General features: G+C 44.8%; 1 protein-coding gene across 1 annotated transcript in view; it reads right to left on the bottom strand.

Moving 5' to 3' along the window:
* EIF3J (eukaryotic translation initiation factor 3 subunit J) overlaps positions 1-17,536 on the bottom strand; it is a 214,249-nt gene that overhangs the window by 104,651 nt on the left and 92,062 nt on the right. The window contains exon 5 of the mRNA XM_069624200.1: positions 755-863. Within this exon, the coding sequence (XP_069480301.1) occupies positions 755-863 (109 nt within the window). The remainder of the gene's footprint in view (positions 1-754; positions 864-17,536) is intronic.

Raw genomic sequence — 17,536 nt, 5'->3', positions numbered from 1 at the left:
AAGCATCTATCTACTTGCATTGCCTTGATTCTGAGAAATTATTTTAAGTGTATTTTTATTGTTGCACATTGCCCTTTTTAAAGAACGCTTATTTAAAACGGACCGTTAATTATTTTACTAGAAAACTTGAGTGAAAGTGTTATTTGGATACTTGTATCGGTGAATTTCAATCCTACAGCTCACATTTACCCCTCTTGAGATACGTCTGGCTGCTCAGTCACACTACCAGCTTGTGTAGTACAGACCTATACCATTAGGTGGCTTATCTAAAACCAAGAGGACAAGAGTTGTTTAGTCTCCCACATTGTTACTATATCAATTCTTGCCTAACAATGGCAAATATTGAAATCCAACAAAAGATGAACATGTATTCATTGAACTTTAATCAAGGTTATCTGAATTGAACTATAACCAGGGGAATTGCACTAAAGAAGAAGCATTTATTGACCCATTTGTTCACATTTGCTTCAATTTGAAATAAAGCACTGCACAAGATCTTCAAGCACATGAATAATTTTTTCTCCGATACAACATTCTACACCACATTTGATTACACAATAAGTGACAAAATGGCTGGGATTTCCTCAACCTCATAATGCTGTTTGACTGGTGGACAGAGTTTCAAAGTGGACAGAAAGCAGTTGGGACCACAAATGAATGTGCACCCCTAATGATACAGCTGTAGCCATGTGGTAAATGTTGAACTGTAACCTCCAAGACTACACCAGCACCCAGTCATCCAGACCCAACTTACCAAAGGCCTCTTTCGCAAGTTCCAGGTCAGAATCCTCTTGAAGTTTCTTTAGCCTCAATTTTTCAGCCACCTGTTCCTCTGCGGTTAACTCCTGGGGCGGTGATTCCAACTACAAAAACAGAAAATATTCAGATTCTCGATATTTCAGACCCAATGGGATGCTTATCTTCATCCCCCACAAGTGCCCCAATTAAAATGATAGCATCTATGGTCCTCCTACCACCATCACCAATATCCAACACTACCTTATCCATAATGTGCACGAATACCTAATCTAAGTAAAAGACGCAATTGTCTTAACTAGCAGACCTTGAACACGTGCCTGTTGAGAATCCGATAGGTTCAAGGAAACTTGCTCCGGATGAGGCGAGCACTCATTTTGAAAAACACTCCCTCACGAAGCATGTTCAGGCAGATTCCGATCATGAAAAATTAGGAATGTCTTTGAAATTATTATTACTCAAATCATAAAATGGTGTTCCCTGTGCTAGCCCTGAAGCAATTATTTTAATCCAAGAGGACTCCATGGCACAGAAAGACCACCCTAGGAAGATACCAAGGTTCAGAATGAGATGAGACTGTCTAATAAAATGGATTAGAATGTTTAATGACCATTGCACAGTTCATAAGGTTTGCCTTGTGATTCAGAATTAAGCGTGTCCAAGCAAATTCCCATACTGGGAATGAGGTATTCTCATCCAGATTCTCCAATTAAGGACTAGTCAGGCCCAGGACGATTTGTCAGACATCAAGGACAAGTAAGTTACTTGGACACTGATGCAACTTATGCAGTTCTAGAGTCATGTGCTTTCCATTTCAAACCCATGTAGGCCGATCCTGAATAAATGCAGAAGTTTGAAAAAGCAACCCAGTGGGCAAAGATGCAAAAGCATACCAAACTACATCCCTTATAACAGCAAAATGACCAGGTACCTATGCCCCAAGATAATCCTGCTTTCCAGCAACATTAGCCAAAACAATGCATCTTACCTGAAGAGTAGGTTTGGTTCGTCTAGCTGCCCCATTAAGCTGCAAAGGATTACGTGGTAGTACCCAATTTCCCAGCATTTATCTGTTGTAGATGAATGACTTCATCCACTGCACATCATGCTTCATATCTGGTCAGAGAAAATCCAACTAAACCTAAGCATCTTTTGTTGTAACCCTTAATATGTTTTTTTACTTTTTAAATAGGCCCTGAAGATGGTCATGACTGACAAATGCATTGGACGCTATTTACCACAGACCTATCTTCTAATTGTCTCAAGAATAAAGACTACTTTTTGTGAAAACCTATGAACTACTTATTCATCATTAATACATACCTATGACTAGGTGTGTCACGGTATAAGTTTTATGACGGTACAATAACCTTCTTGCCAAATGACGGTATATCATGGTTGGTATAGCAGGTGGAGTTAACTAATCTTAAATATTTTTTAAAAGGTCATAAAATTGTCAGATTTATCATAAACAAAACCAGGCACCAAGAGCCAGAATTGGGCTTTTCAACATACTTTCCACTGAAATTCCACCCCTTGCTTCCACCAAACACGTGTGGAGAGGAGGAGGGGGTCGGGGGCGGAGCACTGCTGCGACTGGAAAAGCAAACTGAATAGCTTTTCTTAAGTGGTCATTTAGGCTTTTAGCTCCCCCACTGGCTACTGGTGTAGATGAACATGTTGCCACCTTGATAACCTGCATGCCACAGATCAATGGGGGCTGATTGTAGTATACGCTTGTGCGCATACACACACTCTTTACGTTCCAGCCTGTAGTTTACTTGCGGGCCAAAAGGTGTCCAGTAATCACGGACATGGTACCCTTTGGTATGGCAGCAGGGAATACCCACAGAGCCGAGTGAATTTTGCAGTGTGACTTATTATATGTAAATTCAATGATGGAACCAGGGAAATCCCCCATTGTCATATGTTTAGCAAACATTATCCATTATAAATATATAAACCCCAAAGCCGCCATCCCAAAGTAAACCCTTTTCCTTCTTGGCACTGTATTTATTCTTCCTATTTCTAACATACTGACTTCATGTCAGGCACGTGGTGGTTTATGGAATGGCATTAAAAACTGCTCCAACTGAAACTACTTGGCAGACGGCACATCTAACAGTGCAAGACCAAGACTGTGCAGCACTTGCTTACTGCAGCCTTTCCAAATCAGATTGAAAAGCACACTTAACAGTAGAAACGGTATAAACAATGTGACAGTTATTGTTCAATTAAGTCGTTCACAGTATCTTTAACGGTATACCATTATACCGTTACATCCCTACCTACGACCATCAATATATTACAGAGCAAAGCACTAATTGAGTGGATTTCCACACGGGTCCTTCCAGTTGTCTGGGATACTGAACTCAGACCAACATTTAGCAAATATATTGAACCACCCCATAGTGCGAATGGGGCAAAATCTGGCAACAGGCCAAATAATTGAACCAGAACTACATAAAATGATTTACAACCTTTGAACAAATAAGCTGTGCCCACTCAACCCCACTTGTTTGACTGGCTTAATTAATATAGCCCATTACACTCCAGCAGGCCTGCAGAGGTTGCTTGACGCATTGGCGGTTTACTGAAATGCTAATGGGCTAAAAATAAACATTGATAAATGCAAAATGTTTTTTTCCGGTAAAGACCAATCGTAAAAAATATGTTTGGTCCATGAATGGAGTACATTTATAACAGGCACCCAGCTATAAGTAACTGGGGATTGTATTTGACAATAAGATAACCTGGGAAACATTACAGCCATGCTCTTATATGCAGTTGAGATATGGGGACACAAATATATATCTCGACTGGTAAACCTTTGGGCAACGATTCTCCGAAAATGTATGCGTCTCCCCACAATCATCATTGGAATATCTGTACTTGGAATTCAACATGAAATGCATAAAAGCGGAGTACACAAGTAGATCTGTCAAAGGCTAGGAGAACCTGACCAAGTTAATGAACGGTACCATTGTTGTATCACACATAATTACATTTCAGAAAAATGAGAGGTGTTCATTGATGGGTACACTAGGTACCATCAAAACCTTGCATGGAAAATGGTTGGTTGGATATGTGCAACCTCCAACCAGTGCCCCTTCCGCCCATGTCAAAGGTTGGCTCAAAATGAAATTAGCATTGCACAGTAGAGAGATCCACATAGTGGAGGTAGCAACTCGAACACAGTGGTCATACAGTGAATATTCTCTTAATCACGTGAGTGCACCCAAATATATTAAGGCCTACCCCAGTCCTTTGATCTTCTGCTCTCATCTTAATGAACCTTTTAGTGATAATGTTATCATGATGAAATGTGTATGTGAATTATGTATATCTATTGTGTGTATATTTGCATATACAAAGCCGAAAGGCTATTTGGTATAATAAATAAATACAGCCCATTCATGAATGTGCATTGAATTGCCTCAGGATCCCCACAAAGCTATGCTTCTGGATTTTAGGGCCAGGTTTCGCAATAAGGGCTGAGCCCTTGGTACTTTGTCTCTTGCTCCAGTTTCTTCTTTTGGGTACTGATGTTATGCCCAAGCTCTTGCTCTTCTTAGTGCTCCCAGTCGTCCATACAAGCTGGGCTGATGTCCCGTATTCTACAGCTTCTGGGGCTGTTAGATTGCCATCCCATGTTAACTTCTTAGACCCATCACCTTTTGGAGTGAGTTTCCATAATCCAGAAAGGTAGTCAGCCGACACTACTGCACCTCCGCTCCTTCCAAAGTCATCTGGGGTCATCTCCACTGTGCCACCAGTAGTGGGACTTTTTTCTGCTCACTGGCTGCCCAGTTTTTCCCTTGAGTAATTCTCATACACTTGGGAAATACTGAGGAACCCAGCCATGTGTTGCTTCTAGCTAGTTGGTCCTGAGAAGGTGGATTATTCTTTTGGGTAGTCACTGGTCGGAGCTGCATGTCCCTGGGTACCAGATCCTGTATGCTAGGCTGTAGAAACAACTCTACTCACTGAGCTGTTTTGACGCTACAGTGCAAAGTCCTCTGTATCTGGCACTTTGGTGCAAGTGCCCCTGGGTCAATGGCTACCCATTGGATTTCCCATCAAGGGCAAAGCATTCTGGAGTGGGAGGATGTTGCAGGCCTGCCATAGCCTTCCATTCCCCGGAAAGTGCTCTGCATTCTTCCCTCTGCGATTGACTGGGACAAGAGCAAGGAGAGGTGGGGGTCCCACTGGCATCCCCTGGGGTTTGTTGCTTTCTTGCGCAACAAATGTAGGTACTACTACATTGGTATGGTAAACCTATTAGGACTTATGATGGCCCATAAGATAATTGTTGGGAAAGTGTTTGCCCCTTTATGCTCCCTCAAGGTACAGTACTGATTATATGATCTATATGTGCATTCATTTTACAATGTACTAGAGTTCGAGGCGATTACAGTAAAGGTTCAAAGTTTGAAATTTTGGGTTCTGAATATGTAAAATAAATATTTTAGCAACTTTCATAATAAATTTATTGTGAATTAGTTCATATTGAACTTTACACAAACCATACAAATACATACATACTTAATGCATACAAACTTACAATCAGAACATTAAATATAACAAAAATTATATAAAATTTAAAATATATATCTTTCATATGAATACAAAAATACGATCACGATACATATCCAGGTATCCATCATAGTCATCGTACTTGTAATCATATACATACTCATAATTGTAATCGTAAGGGGCCATGCCACAGGGTTCCAATTTAGGAGCAGCTTCCGTGAGGCCCCCTCATAATGCCGATGTAACCGGCTGATTTTGGAAAAAGCTTTTAACTTTAACCCAAACCCTGTAGAGGGCCAACTGAGTCCTAATTGAGTCCGAGTTTAAACAATAATCCCAGAAGGCCTCTCCCTTAATAGTCTCGTAATTGTTTACCAGTTTTCCCAATAGGCACATATACAACAGACCCAGACGAGGGCACAAGGTCAGGACGTGTCTAGTAGTTTCTAGAAGTTCTTCCTTATCACAGATACGGCAACACCTATCCTTTGATGGAATGCCCAACTCTGGCCCAGTGACCACTAACACCTGAAGCTGGTACGTCCGCAGCCTTAGCATGAATTGACGCACCTCAGGATCTGGACATAACAAATATTGTTGAGGCTTTCTATATCTATGTATTACATGCGTTACCGCTTCATACCCCTTCAAAGTAGCCAGGTGGATGTAGTTCTGAGTCCAATCCCACCTGTTCATTTTTGTATAAAAGATTTTTTTGGGTGGATAAATGGCATTAACCGCTTCTTATCGTGGGACCAGTCTATAGCAGCAAAGAGAGACTCATTTAAGTGTTTATAACTGTTCCCTTGAGGTCACTTTTCTTTATCGAGGTTAGCACCAAACAATCTGGGCAGTTTACATGGTGGGGAGGACATCGCTTTCAGATAAAACACACCTCGGGCTCGCAATGCCATACCTTTCAATGTTAAACCCAGTTCTAGCCTAAGCTACTGAACCGAATACGCCGGGCCCATGCCCAGTACCGCACGCCAATACTGCCCCTCTATTATATTAAGCCAGTTCAGATCTTGTATGGCGAGTGCCTCCAGGCCATACAATATTGTGGGGACAAAACACTGTTGGTAAAGTCTAATGATCCCCGCAATGCTAAACCCTGCTGTTCCTTTGGCAAATTTACATGCCTGCAATATAAGAAGTTTTGCCCGTCTCTTTTTTTGCGTGATAATCAAATTATAATTGGGTTGAGCATCAAATTCTAATCCCAAATATGTGTATGAATGTTCAATGCTTATTCTATCAGGCTTGTCCCGACCCCTGAACGACTTGGGCCACTTTTAGCTAATGCCAGTATCTTTGTTTTCCTTAAATTAATGGAAAGCCCCAATTGCTTCGAATATAGGGAGAGTTCCTCGAGCATGCTCTTTATTCCAGACAACGTACGATCAAGCAATATTAAGTCGTCTGCGTAGAGCATGCCTATAATAGGGTATCCCCTAATTTTGGGGGGCAATTAGCTTTAGCGGCCATACGGGGTAACAAATCGGCTATGTACAAATTATAACACATGGGTGCACCAGTGCAGCCCTGTTTAACTCCCATATTAATAGAAATTAGATTGGTGGCCGCTCCCTCGTTGTTAAGTCTGACCCTAGTTCTATTATTACTATGTAAACTCGACAATACATGTAATATCCAACCTGGACACTTTAAAATCGCGTAATTTGTCCCATTAGATCTCCCCCCTTAACTTGGTCGAATGCGCTACAAAAATCAACAAAAATTATGTACAAGGTGGCATTTTTGTTGCTCAAGGTGTTATTAATCAAAGAGTCTAGGACCCTGATGTTATGTGCGGTCCCAGAACCCGGTCTGAATCCCGTCTGTTCATAATGCAAGATGTTATTCGTTGTAACTCAAGTTTCAAGTTCCTTAAGGACAAGTGTCATAAAAAGTTTACTAGTTACGTTGAGCATAGAGAGGAGACGGTAATTACCAGTGTCACGTCGATCTCCCTTTTTATGTACTGGTATAAGCACCGACCCTCTCCATGAGGACGGAATCACCGCCAACCTACAGATACGTGAAAAAAGAGTCAGTAATCCATGTGCCCAGTTATCCGGGTCGCCTTTCAGTACAACATTTGCCAACCCGTTCGGACCCGGGGCTTTAGAGGCCTTAAGTGCTACAATAACCTGCTTTATCGCCTTATGGCTTAAGGGCAAGGGCCAAGGGTTTGTGCTTTGTATAGTGGCTGGAGCGGGGTTATTTGCATCAAAGAACTTATGCTTAATATGGGCTACCCACTCTTCCTTACCAATGGGGTTCACTATTCTTAGACCCTGATCCCCTCCAGCCTCTCCTAATATTTGCCAGATTCTCCGGGAGTTTCTACTCATGAGAATCTGAATAAAACTCTCCCATTTTTTGCATTATAACGATTTACGATAGTGATGGAGCCATGTGCGGTACTGATGTTTTATATATTTAATCGCAGTCAGTCTCTCCTGCTGGCTCCTGTTGCTAGTGGAGGCCAATCTGCAGCGTTGAATTTCTCGCCGCATTAGCCTTTTACAGTCCCGGATCTTAATATCAAACTTGCCCCTTTCGACTGCTTTCCATTTGGTTTTAGTAACTCGAGTAGGCTTAAAGAGGGTCTGAGTGAGAGAGTGTATCCATATCTCAATCTCATCAGGGGATTTCCCCCTTAGAACACTCTTCAAACAACCCCTCAGGGAAGATCAAGGCCCTTATTCTTTCAATATTAAGCTGGGACCACCGTATTCGAGTCCCTTGATTGTTTGTGATCACATCACTACAGACCTTCCAGAGGCCCTCAACCCCTCCCCCACTCAGGGTCAAAGTAACAGGAGCATGGTCACTGTAGAGATTAGGGGCAATATGGATTACCCAGAACACATTTGGTAACCACCATATAATCCAAGACGGCACTCTTGGTGCCCATAGCCCAGGTTGTACGACCATTCAGTATTGTACACCTCCATTCCTTCAAGTAATCTACCCATAACTTGCCTTTGGCATTAGGTGTTGTTTGAGGCATTTGGCTGTAATCATAAACATCATCATATTTACCACATCCGACCAAGTCTACACATCTAGCATTCAGATCCCCACACAAAATAATGGGATTATTTTCATGATCAGCATACCAGTCTGTTAGTATGGCATCCAATTGCTCGTATAGACTCAGTCTGCAGTGTACCCGGAGGATCATAGATATCAATGATTAATAAGTCTTGATGCTTTCTTCCATTCATGGCTATGGTCAATGCCACAGCTAGCACATTGCTTCCAGGCTTAGGATCATTTACCAGTCTCGGGCTGTATGTCGACTTTATTCCTATTAGTAGGCCACCCTTTGGGCGTCCACAATCCCCTTTGGTAGCCTCTGCTTGGAAAGTCACATACCCATCAAATGCCACCTTAAACGTGATCCATGTCTCTTGCAACACGAACATTTCATGGGAGAACAATACTTCCTGCGCGCTGCCCCTGTTAAGCCAGTGATTGAACCCCCTGGTATTCCAACTAACAACTGACCAATTTCAAGACGAGCAGCTGTTTTCCGCAATCATGTTTTTTAGCCACTCCCAGCCTTGCTTGTCATTACATATGTCTGTTGGCTTCGATGCACTTGTAGCGCCTGGTGTGTTAGTTTTTGAACAGTTACATTTGAGGCATCCTTCAGGGATATCCAATCTTAGCGGTATATCTAAGTCATATCCCAGGGATGCAGAATGGGATCCAATAAGGGCTATGGTCTCAGGTAAACTGCAGTGTATTCTAGTAGTCATGTTATTCAGATTTCTCAGAGGTTCAACGAAGTCAAAGTCTCCACTGTTGAGTATCCTAAGGGAGGGGACCTTGTTAAACAATGACATGGGGTAACACTGCAATGGAAGAAAGGGCAGATTGTACAGGAGAAAGGTCAGTAAGGGAAGCGGCAGAATGATTGGGAGCCGTGTTATTAACTGCCGGTCGACACTGAGCCTCATTTAGAGGAGCATTTGATCCAACAGCATGGTTATAATCTGTATAGACCTGTTTAGTAGCTGTGGCCGCCTCCCGAGGGGGCGTTACATCAGCTGGTCCTTCCTCTAAAAGCCAACTAGTGAGTGTGCCGACGGTCTGTGCCGACCGTCTTTTACGCCTTGCTGCTATTTTTCGTTGCTTTGACATATTGGCACTACAAGGCAGTAATGTTGAATTTAATGCAGGGCGATTCCCTTCCCGATTGTCCGGCAATTCAGGGGAAATCTTTTTGTGTCATTGTAGCTTTCTGTTTAATCTGTCGCCCCTGACATTTAGCTGCACTCGCCTTCTCCGATGTCTCCTTTATTAGGTCTGCAAGGGACAGAGGAGGGGGTCATGTCCAAATTCCCAGTCCGCGGCTCCACTATTGCACAATCTTGTGACTGGCTTTTGCCGCAGATGATTTTTGAGGGACATCCTCCGCAGGTCGATAATTGCCCTTTCTTTAGATGGATTTGGAGTCTTAAAGTGCTCTCGTATACTTGTGATCGCAACCCCCTGAAGCTTCAAGTCTTCATGAATTGTACCACACAGTTTCAATAGTATTTTTACTGCAAAGTTTAAGATACTATTATTATGATTTACTGAAATTTCATGGGTACTATACTCTTCAGTAAGAGTGCTTAAAGGTAGCGCGGTGCCATAGAACATGTTTGGGGGCTAGCAGATAATCTAGCTGCCCCCCCCCTACATTTGGCTGGGAGGTTTCCTTTATTTCAGTGGCTATAGAAGTGCTCTCCGCCAACCCCGCAGGGGGTGTAGGTCCCAGGGTTATCTCGCTCCTGGGTGCTGAAAGAACTTGGTCCTCCTTCATTGATGGGGGCTCAGGTAAGGGAGGCTGCGACTGCGAGTACTTTTTCCTGTAAGCCTCTCCTTTCCTTCCCCCTACAATAGGGGACGTGCGATCTTGTAAGGCATTGCATAGCTGTAATAGTGAGTCGTTGTCCAGATCCAACGGTATGTAGGTACTTTCAGCCTCAGCCAGTGGGGGAATTGAATCAAGTGATGGCAAAGAAATTGCCTGGGCTAAGACTTTGGCAGGGAAGAAGGAATCCAATGGGCCTTTCTTTTTACCCAACTCCTCTTGCTTTCACGCCTAACTCCCCCTCCTTGCCGTCTTTGTGTTGCAACACTAACTTCCTGGTTCTGTTTAGTGGAGCACAGGCCGTATGGTTTCTTACCCCTGTTGCTCACTGCTTAACCGCGACTTGCGGCTTTGCCCGGCCTTACAGTTAGAAATGTAATGGGGGCAAGAGAAGGGGAGGGGGGCAAGCAGCGGAGGGGGTGCGGGGGGGAGTGTATTAGGAAAAGGAGAAGGAAAAGCAAAGCTGTATGAAGGTAGGTTCAGGCGTAAGTGCCAGAGCAAATGTCTCCCCCTCTGCAGCTCGCTATAACGGCTTACTTCTTTGGTGCCCTACTTTCAGCCAGGTCTAAGGTATGTGACAATACAGATAAATAAATAGCCAGGACAGCCCTTTCTAACAGGGTAACAGGCTTCCCGTGCTGAGATTAAATATAGTTCAGAGAATTGCCCATGGGGTGCCAGTGCCTATAACGCCGTTACCCCAAGCCACGGGCCGAGCTGTATTCAGGGACCGGTCCACAATAAAGTAGAGCACTCAACTCGGAGCACTCGCCTTGGACTCACCCGCAGCCTTGTGTGCCCTGCGCGTCTCAGTGCCACTCTTCTTGCACCGTCACGCCTGTCAACCTGCTGGAAGGTATATGGGTGCATCTCCCGGGCGGCTTCACACGAGAAGTCTCCCTCTGATTAGGGCACTCGAGGTCCAGCAGTGATCTGCTTCTGCTCGCTCGTCGCTCCTGCTCGTCGCAGGAGTTAGAGTAAAGGACCCAGCGGGACGGCGAGAATGTGGTTCTAGCGTGTCCTCAAGCCGCACTTTCTCGTTTACCAGCAGTTACCATGGAATCACAGCCAGCCGCTTTCGACAGTCAGGTTGCCTATACAGCAAGACTGAGTGCTCGTGAACAACTATGGTCAGATGCAACAACTTTCCTACCTTTGATTTCAATGGACTTGCCTAGGTTTTGGAATCGGGGAGGACATGTGCTTCACTTACCATGAAGTAATTTATTTTGGAGACACTGGTTCGTCCTTAAGGCTGCCACAGCAGGGAGACACTCCTATTTATACTTTACAGGGTTTTCATCAATTTTATTTATTTTTAAACACTACCTTAAGTGGATTGTTGCCAGGGTAGTTGGTATCCCTTATTCTCTTGTCAAGTAACCTGCTTTTAGGGAGAATTCTCATAAATGTGCCAATTCCCTTTACCTTAGAGACCCCCAGCAACTTTGCTGGATTTTGAAGACTTGATTTTTTTTTTACCTGGAAAAAGCGTGAGCCTTTTCTCCCCCACTCATGTATTTTGAAGCGTTTTACTCTTGTGTTCTTTGGTTATGGAGTTGTTAGGTAACTCCATAGGCATCTTTTCATGTGTGTTACACAGCACCCTCAATGCAGTAACACATGGATGTCTTTTTAGACTTCAAAGGTTTAAATACCTTCTCTGGGATAAACTGTTTCCCAGAGAATGTAAGGTTAAATTTACTAGTCTTTTTAAATTCATAGACCCAGCACACACTATCTTCCTATAGAGTGCTGCATGGGTTACCTAGTATCCCTGTGTCTAGAAACTCATGTAGCAGTCAAATGCTACCCTTTCCTAACGGAATGGCTGATGGCAGTGGTTTTACAACAAACTACCATGATATTTCCCGACCGCGAACACCGGTACCTAAAAATCGTTTAAACGGGTCCTGGTCTTTTTTTCGTCATTTCTTTTTGGAAAGGTCCTTCTAGAGTTAGTCTCTGCATGACAAACTAGGTTTGGTCCCTTTGTTTCCATGCCTTTGGCGGGCTGAAGACCGCCTCTGACACCCGAGTGTCTGGGGTGGGCAGGAAGTGAGGCGCTGCACGAAATTCCCTGTGCTTAGTCTCCTAGGAGACCCAAATGCACTCTGGCATGATTGGCTGGCTGACTGTCCGGCAAGGACAGCCACCCTGCTGGGTAGCAGCTAAACTGGAATGAAAGGGAGAACACTGTTTAAAAGGAGAGTCTCTTGGACTGGAAAGCAGAGTCGACCACTGGAACGAAAGAACCGAAGACTAGCTGGAAAAGGATGGCTGCTGTAACTCCCGGACCGCTGGTTTGCCCGGTGAAGCCCTGCTGCAGGTCCAAATCGCCAAGTTCATCTCGACAGAGAAGCCCCTTCAAAGAAGACTTCTTCCTTTAACTTGGTGGGACCAATCAACTCGTAAACCACCTGGATATCATTCTTAAAGCTGGTTAGTATTAACCAGGGGGAAGAACACCAGCTTTTGTGCTTGACGACAGCTACTCTAACCGAAGATCTTCCATTTTGCCAGCTTGTTTGACCCCGTGTAGGAGTGCTCCGACGCCCTCCCTCTTGTCCCCATGACTGGGGCTCAGGAACAGTGAGATCTGCAGGAACCAACGTCTTCAGCTGCGTCTTTTCTTCATATTAAGGTACTGTGCCAACCCAATTGAGAGAACTTGCCACTCGCAGTGAAACTTCGTGAAACTTTCCCAACTTGCAGGCCTAATCGGCTTGTAACCCAACATATCATTCTTTTTCGTGCAAACTACTTCTGAGAACATTGGCAAAACTTTACTGTTTACTACAAGAACTGCTCTTTCCTATCCAAGACACTAGCCCATTGACTTTGGCCTAGGCCTGTTGAACTGAATCGAGTCCTCTAGTGAACTGAAACTATTTGCACTGCCTAAGAAAGTATTTGTGATCTATTCTAATAACTTGTGCCTTTTTACTTCCATTCAAAGTAACTGAAATGCCATTTTGCTGTCATTTCAGGGGAGCCTAATTTACTCAGAAATGTATTGGTTTGGTATTGATGTATATGTACAATATTAAGTTGCCTCCTTCTAGTGAATGTTTCCTAAATGACTAATAAATTAATGTTTTACCAAGAAACCTTGAGTGCAAGTGTCTATTTGAACCACTGTGATTGTAAGACATCTGTAACATCCTAGTACTGCTCACATGCCCTCTTGAGATAAGCCTGGCTGCTCAGCTCGCTACCACAGAACTGTAGTAGAGACTTATACCAAAGGTTGGTTTTGCTTACACCTGCAGTCCTAATTGTATGTGGTGGTCCGAGAGGGTACTGCATGCAATTCTGCCTAACATCTGCCTTTAAGATGGGCTTACGACAGGCTGGTGGCAATGAACCAAGTTTTACATTTTTGTGTTGCACTACTGTGCACCATCTTGCTTTACTGCATAATGCAGATGAGTACCATACTCAAAATGATTTTGCTCCATACGATGCAAGTCTTGTCCTTAAGCCATCTTGCCCTTTGCCGTACTTCTTGCCCTCTGGTTAGAAACTACCATAGAAAGGCATGCACTTTGTGGGATCTGGTTAGGACTCCCGGGCAAAGTGACTTAGCTGGATATAACCAGTATAGGTATATTCTGGTCACAATCCACACTTCACCCAGGTGATGTCTGTTGCTAGGCAGAAATGGGTTAAATGGCTGGCCATGATTGGACAGCACTAACCTGTTTGAAAGGTGCAGGTCCTTTCCATTTGTGTGCTGGGGAAAACCCCAGCCTGGATCATGAATAAGAGAAGATGACCTAGAGGTCACCCAAAATGAGCCAAGAATCCGAAGACACGAAGACTGCAATAAAGACCCAGAGGACTGCTTCTGAAGGGAACCAGCATACCTAAACCATCCACCAGTGAAACTGATGCATTTGCTGCGACCAAGGAAAACCCAACTCTGCCTTCCTCTCTTGGCCTGGTGCTTTCAATCATCCATGCACCAGCCTCCTGCCGTTAGAGCCCGAGACCCTCAGTCCCTGAGCTGAAGCTTGGACACTATAGGTCAGGGGTCTGCAACCTTTGGCTCTACAGGTGTTTTGGACTACAACTACCATCAGCACTGGTCAAAGAAAATTGGGAACGATCATGGGAGCTTTAGTCTGAAACATCTTGAGTGTCACAGGTTGGAGACCACTCACTATAGGGCCTTGACACGGAGCAGAGGAAAAGTTGGCAGCATCAGGTACTCTCCTCATGAAGATTGGTCTGCCCGGAGCTTGTTCTCTGCCGCCAGTAACCCAGCGTTCCTTTACGGCCACTCTTAGTCTGCTCTGTCCAGTTTGCTCTTCCTGCAGAGAGACTGCTAAAACCATCCAAGAACCAGCGATTGGAACAACCAACAATCAAGACCCGACACTTCAGGCACTGCAACTGCAGGACATCCATCAACAGATCCAACAGAAGGTGTCCTGGCAATAGAGTGCCTCACGGATGGTAGTTTGGTTAACTGGGATTCAGGGTGCAGTGTACATACCAATCTTTGTGCCCGCCTTTCCCCCGACATTCATAGATGCACTAGGGAGATTTCCTTTTGTAAATCTGTCCTGTGCCACCCAGCACTACTGCTGTATTCACTTGTATCTTTTTCATTGATTTAAGGGGAAGATGAGAATGCATTACTTACCGTAAAAGCATTTCTGATGGTTGTATCTGCTTAGATTCACATGCTGTGCATAGTCCGACATCCAGTGATCACTGCGGAGTATTGCATTTTGTTTTTCGTAGTCGAAAAGGGGACGTCGACATGGCAAGGCGTGTCTGTAACACTATCCCTATAGTGACGTGTGTTGTACCCACAATCCCTCACGCGTCGAGGTCCCTCTGTTTGTATTTTTTCTGCCCTGAGGGAGCCTTCTATACGTGAGTGAGTACAGAAATAGAGAGATGTTGAAAGGTGTCTATGTTCCTTCCATCCGAGCGGGAAGGAAGGGTGGGCGCATGTGAATCTAAGCAGATACAACCATCAGAAATGCTTTTACAGTAAGTAATGCATTGTCTTCTGATGTTTGTTAATCTGCTTAGAATCACATGCTGTGCATAGACTAGCGAGCAGTACCCGGAGTTGGAGGTGGGTTATGAGAAGGAACAGTAGAGAAAAGATGTCTTACTACTGCCTGTCCCACATGGGAGTCAGATCTACTGCCTGTCCCACATGGGAGTCAGATCTAGAGTGTGCATCTAGACAGTGTTTTGTAAAGGTGTGCACAGAACTCCAGGTTGCCGCTTTGCAGATGGACTCAAGGGGAACATTTGCAATGAATGCTATGGATGCCCCAGTGCCTTGAGTAGAATGTGCTCCTGGCTTGAAGGGTAGTTCTCTCTTAGCAAGAGAGAAAGAGTGATGCATTGAACAATCCATCTAGATATAGTGGATTTTGAAACTGCATCTCCTTCTCTTCCTGCTGCCACCGAGACAAAGAACTGATTAGTCTTTCTCAGTGGTCTGGTTTTTTCCATGTAGAACATAACAGCTCTGCACACATCAAGTGTATGCAGACTTTTTTCTCCCGAATTGGAAGGGTTTTGAAAGAACGTTGGTAGTTCTATTGACTGGTTTACATGGAATTTTGAGATGAATTTCGGTGCAAACCTTGGGTGCGTGCGTAGAACCACTATCTTTGTGAACTGCTACAAAGGGGTCTAAAACAGAAAGAGCCTGTAGTTCACTTACTCTCCTAATGGAGGTGGTAGCTATTAGGAAAGCGGTCTTAAGAGTGAGGTCTTTAAGAGTTGCTTTGTGCATGGGTTCAAAGGGTGAGCCCATGAGTCTGGTAAGTACCACATTCAGGTCCCAGCCGGGAGCTGGGTTAGCTATCGGAGGGTGTATTCTCTTTACTCCCTCCATGAAGGCCTCGATAACTGGGACTTTCCACCACGACACTAAGCTGGGAAGTGGTGTATGCAGAAAGTGCCGCTAGGTGGACTTTAATGGAATTGAACACTAGGCCTGAATCCAGTAAATGGGTCCGGTACAGGACAATGTGCGTGGGGGAGCAGTCAACTGGATCGATGCTTCCTCTACACCAGATGACAAATCTCTTCCATTTGCTAGAATAACAGTGACGAGTGTTAGGCTTTCTAGCCTCCCTGAGGATGTCCATGCATCTCTGCGGGAGTTGTAAGTGTCCAAATTCTATGATCTCAGGAGCCAGTCTGCTAAGTTCATGGTCTGAGGGCATGGATGCAGTGTCCTGCCCTTGTCCTGTGACAGCATGTTGTGCGGGCAGGGAAGTTTCACTGGGGGAGATAGAGACATCACCATCAAGTGAGCGAACCATGGCTGCCGGGCCCACATAGGGGCCACTAGCATCATAGTAACTTGTTCCTGGTGCATCTTGTGCACAATCTTGTTGAGAAGGGGAGTCAAGGAAAGGCGTTAGCAAATTTCCCTGACCATGGAATCGACAGACCGTTCCCCTTGGATTGGTTCTGGGGGTACCTGGAGGCGTAATCTTGGCATTGTGAGTTCTCCAGAGTTGCAAACAGGTCTATTTCTGGGAATCCCCATTGTGTGAAGACAATGTCTTGGTGCAACTGCCATTCGTACTCTGAGGGCAGAGGGAAGTCTCTGCTGAGTTCGTCTGCTAGCAGATTGAGTTCCCCTGGTACATGTTGCGACAGTAGGAACATGTGTTTGGGAGCCCACTTCCATATATTCTGGGACAGCTTGGAAAGTCCTGGAGAGTGGGTGCCCCCTTGCTTGTTGAGGTAGTACATGGCTGTGGTGCTGTCCGTAAGGACCATCACTGTCTTCCCTTGTAGGTGTTCTTGGAAGGCTTTTAGTGCCTTGAACACGGCCAGTAGCTCCAGTAGGTTTATGTGCTTGGATGTTACGCTCGGAGTCCACACTCTGTGAGCAGTCTGATAGAATAGGTGAGCCCCCATCCTGTGAGGGATGCGTCTGTGGTTAGAGCGGCTTCCACTGCGGGTGTGGCAAAGGGTTTCCCTCTTACCAGGTGTTCCTTTGTCCACCACCGTAGCGAGAGAACCAAGGCCTGCGAGACCACCACTAGATCGTCCCATTGTCCGCTGGCCTGACACCACTGGCTGTTGAGCCACTCTTGCATTGGGCGCAGGCGCGCGTGAGGTACCAAATAAATACATGACGCCATCATTTGCGCACCGTCACCTCCCGACCTGCCACATATTGGGGGATCTGAAACAGCATGTTTTGGACCCTCTCGTTGGAGGGGAAGACGAGGCCGTCCTTTGTTCGAATTAGAGCCCCTAGGAATTGTTTGACTTGGCTGGGGTCTAAGCTGGACTTCTTCTCGTTGATGGAGAAGCCCAGTTGGAACAATAGGTCTACAGTCTTTTGGGTGTTTGAGAAGAATGTCTCGT

This window comes from Ambystoma mexicanum, chromosome 11, assembly GCF_040938575.1.
Source record: "Ambystoma mexicanum isolate Mex_15411 chromosome 11, UKY_AmexF1_1, whole genome shotgun sequence".
In the NCBI taxonomy this organism is placed as follows: domain Eukaryota; kingdom Metazoa; phylum Chordata; class Amphibia; order Caudata; family Ambystomatidae; genus Ambystoma; species Ambystoma mexicanum.
This window is presented reverse-complemented; position numbering and strand designations above follow the sequence as displayed.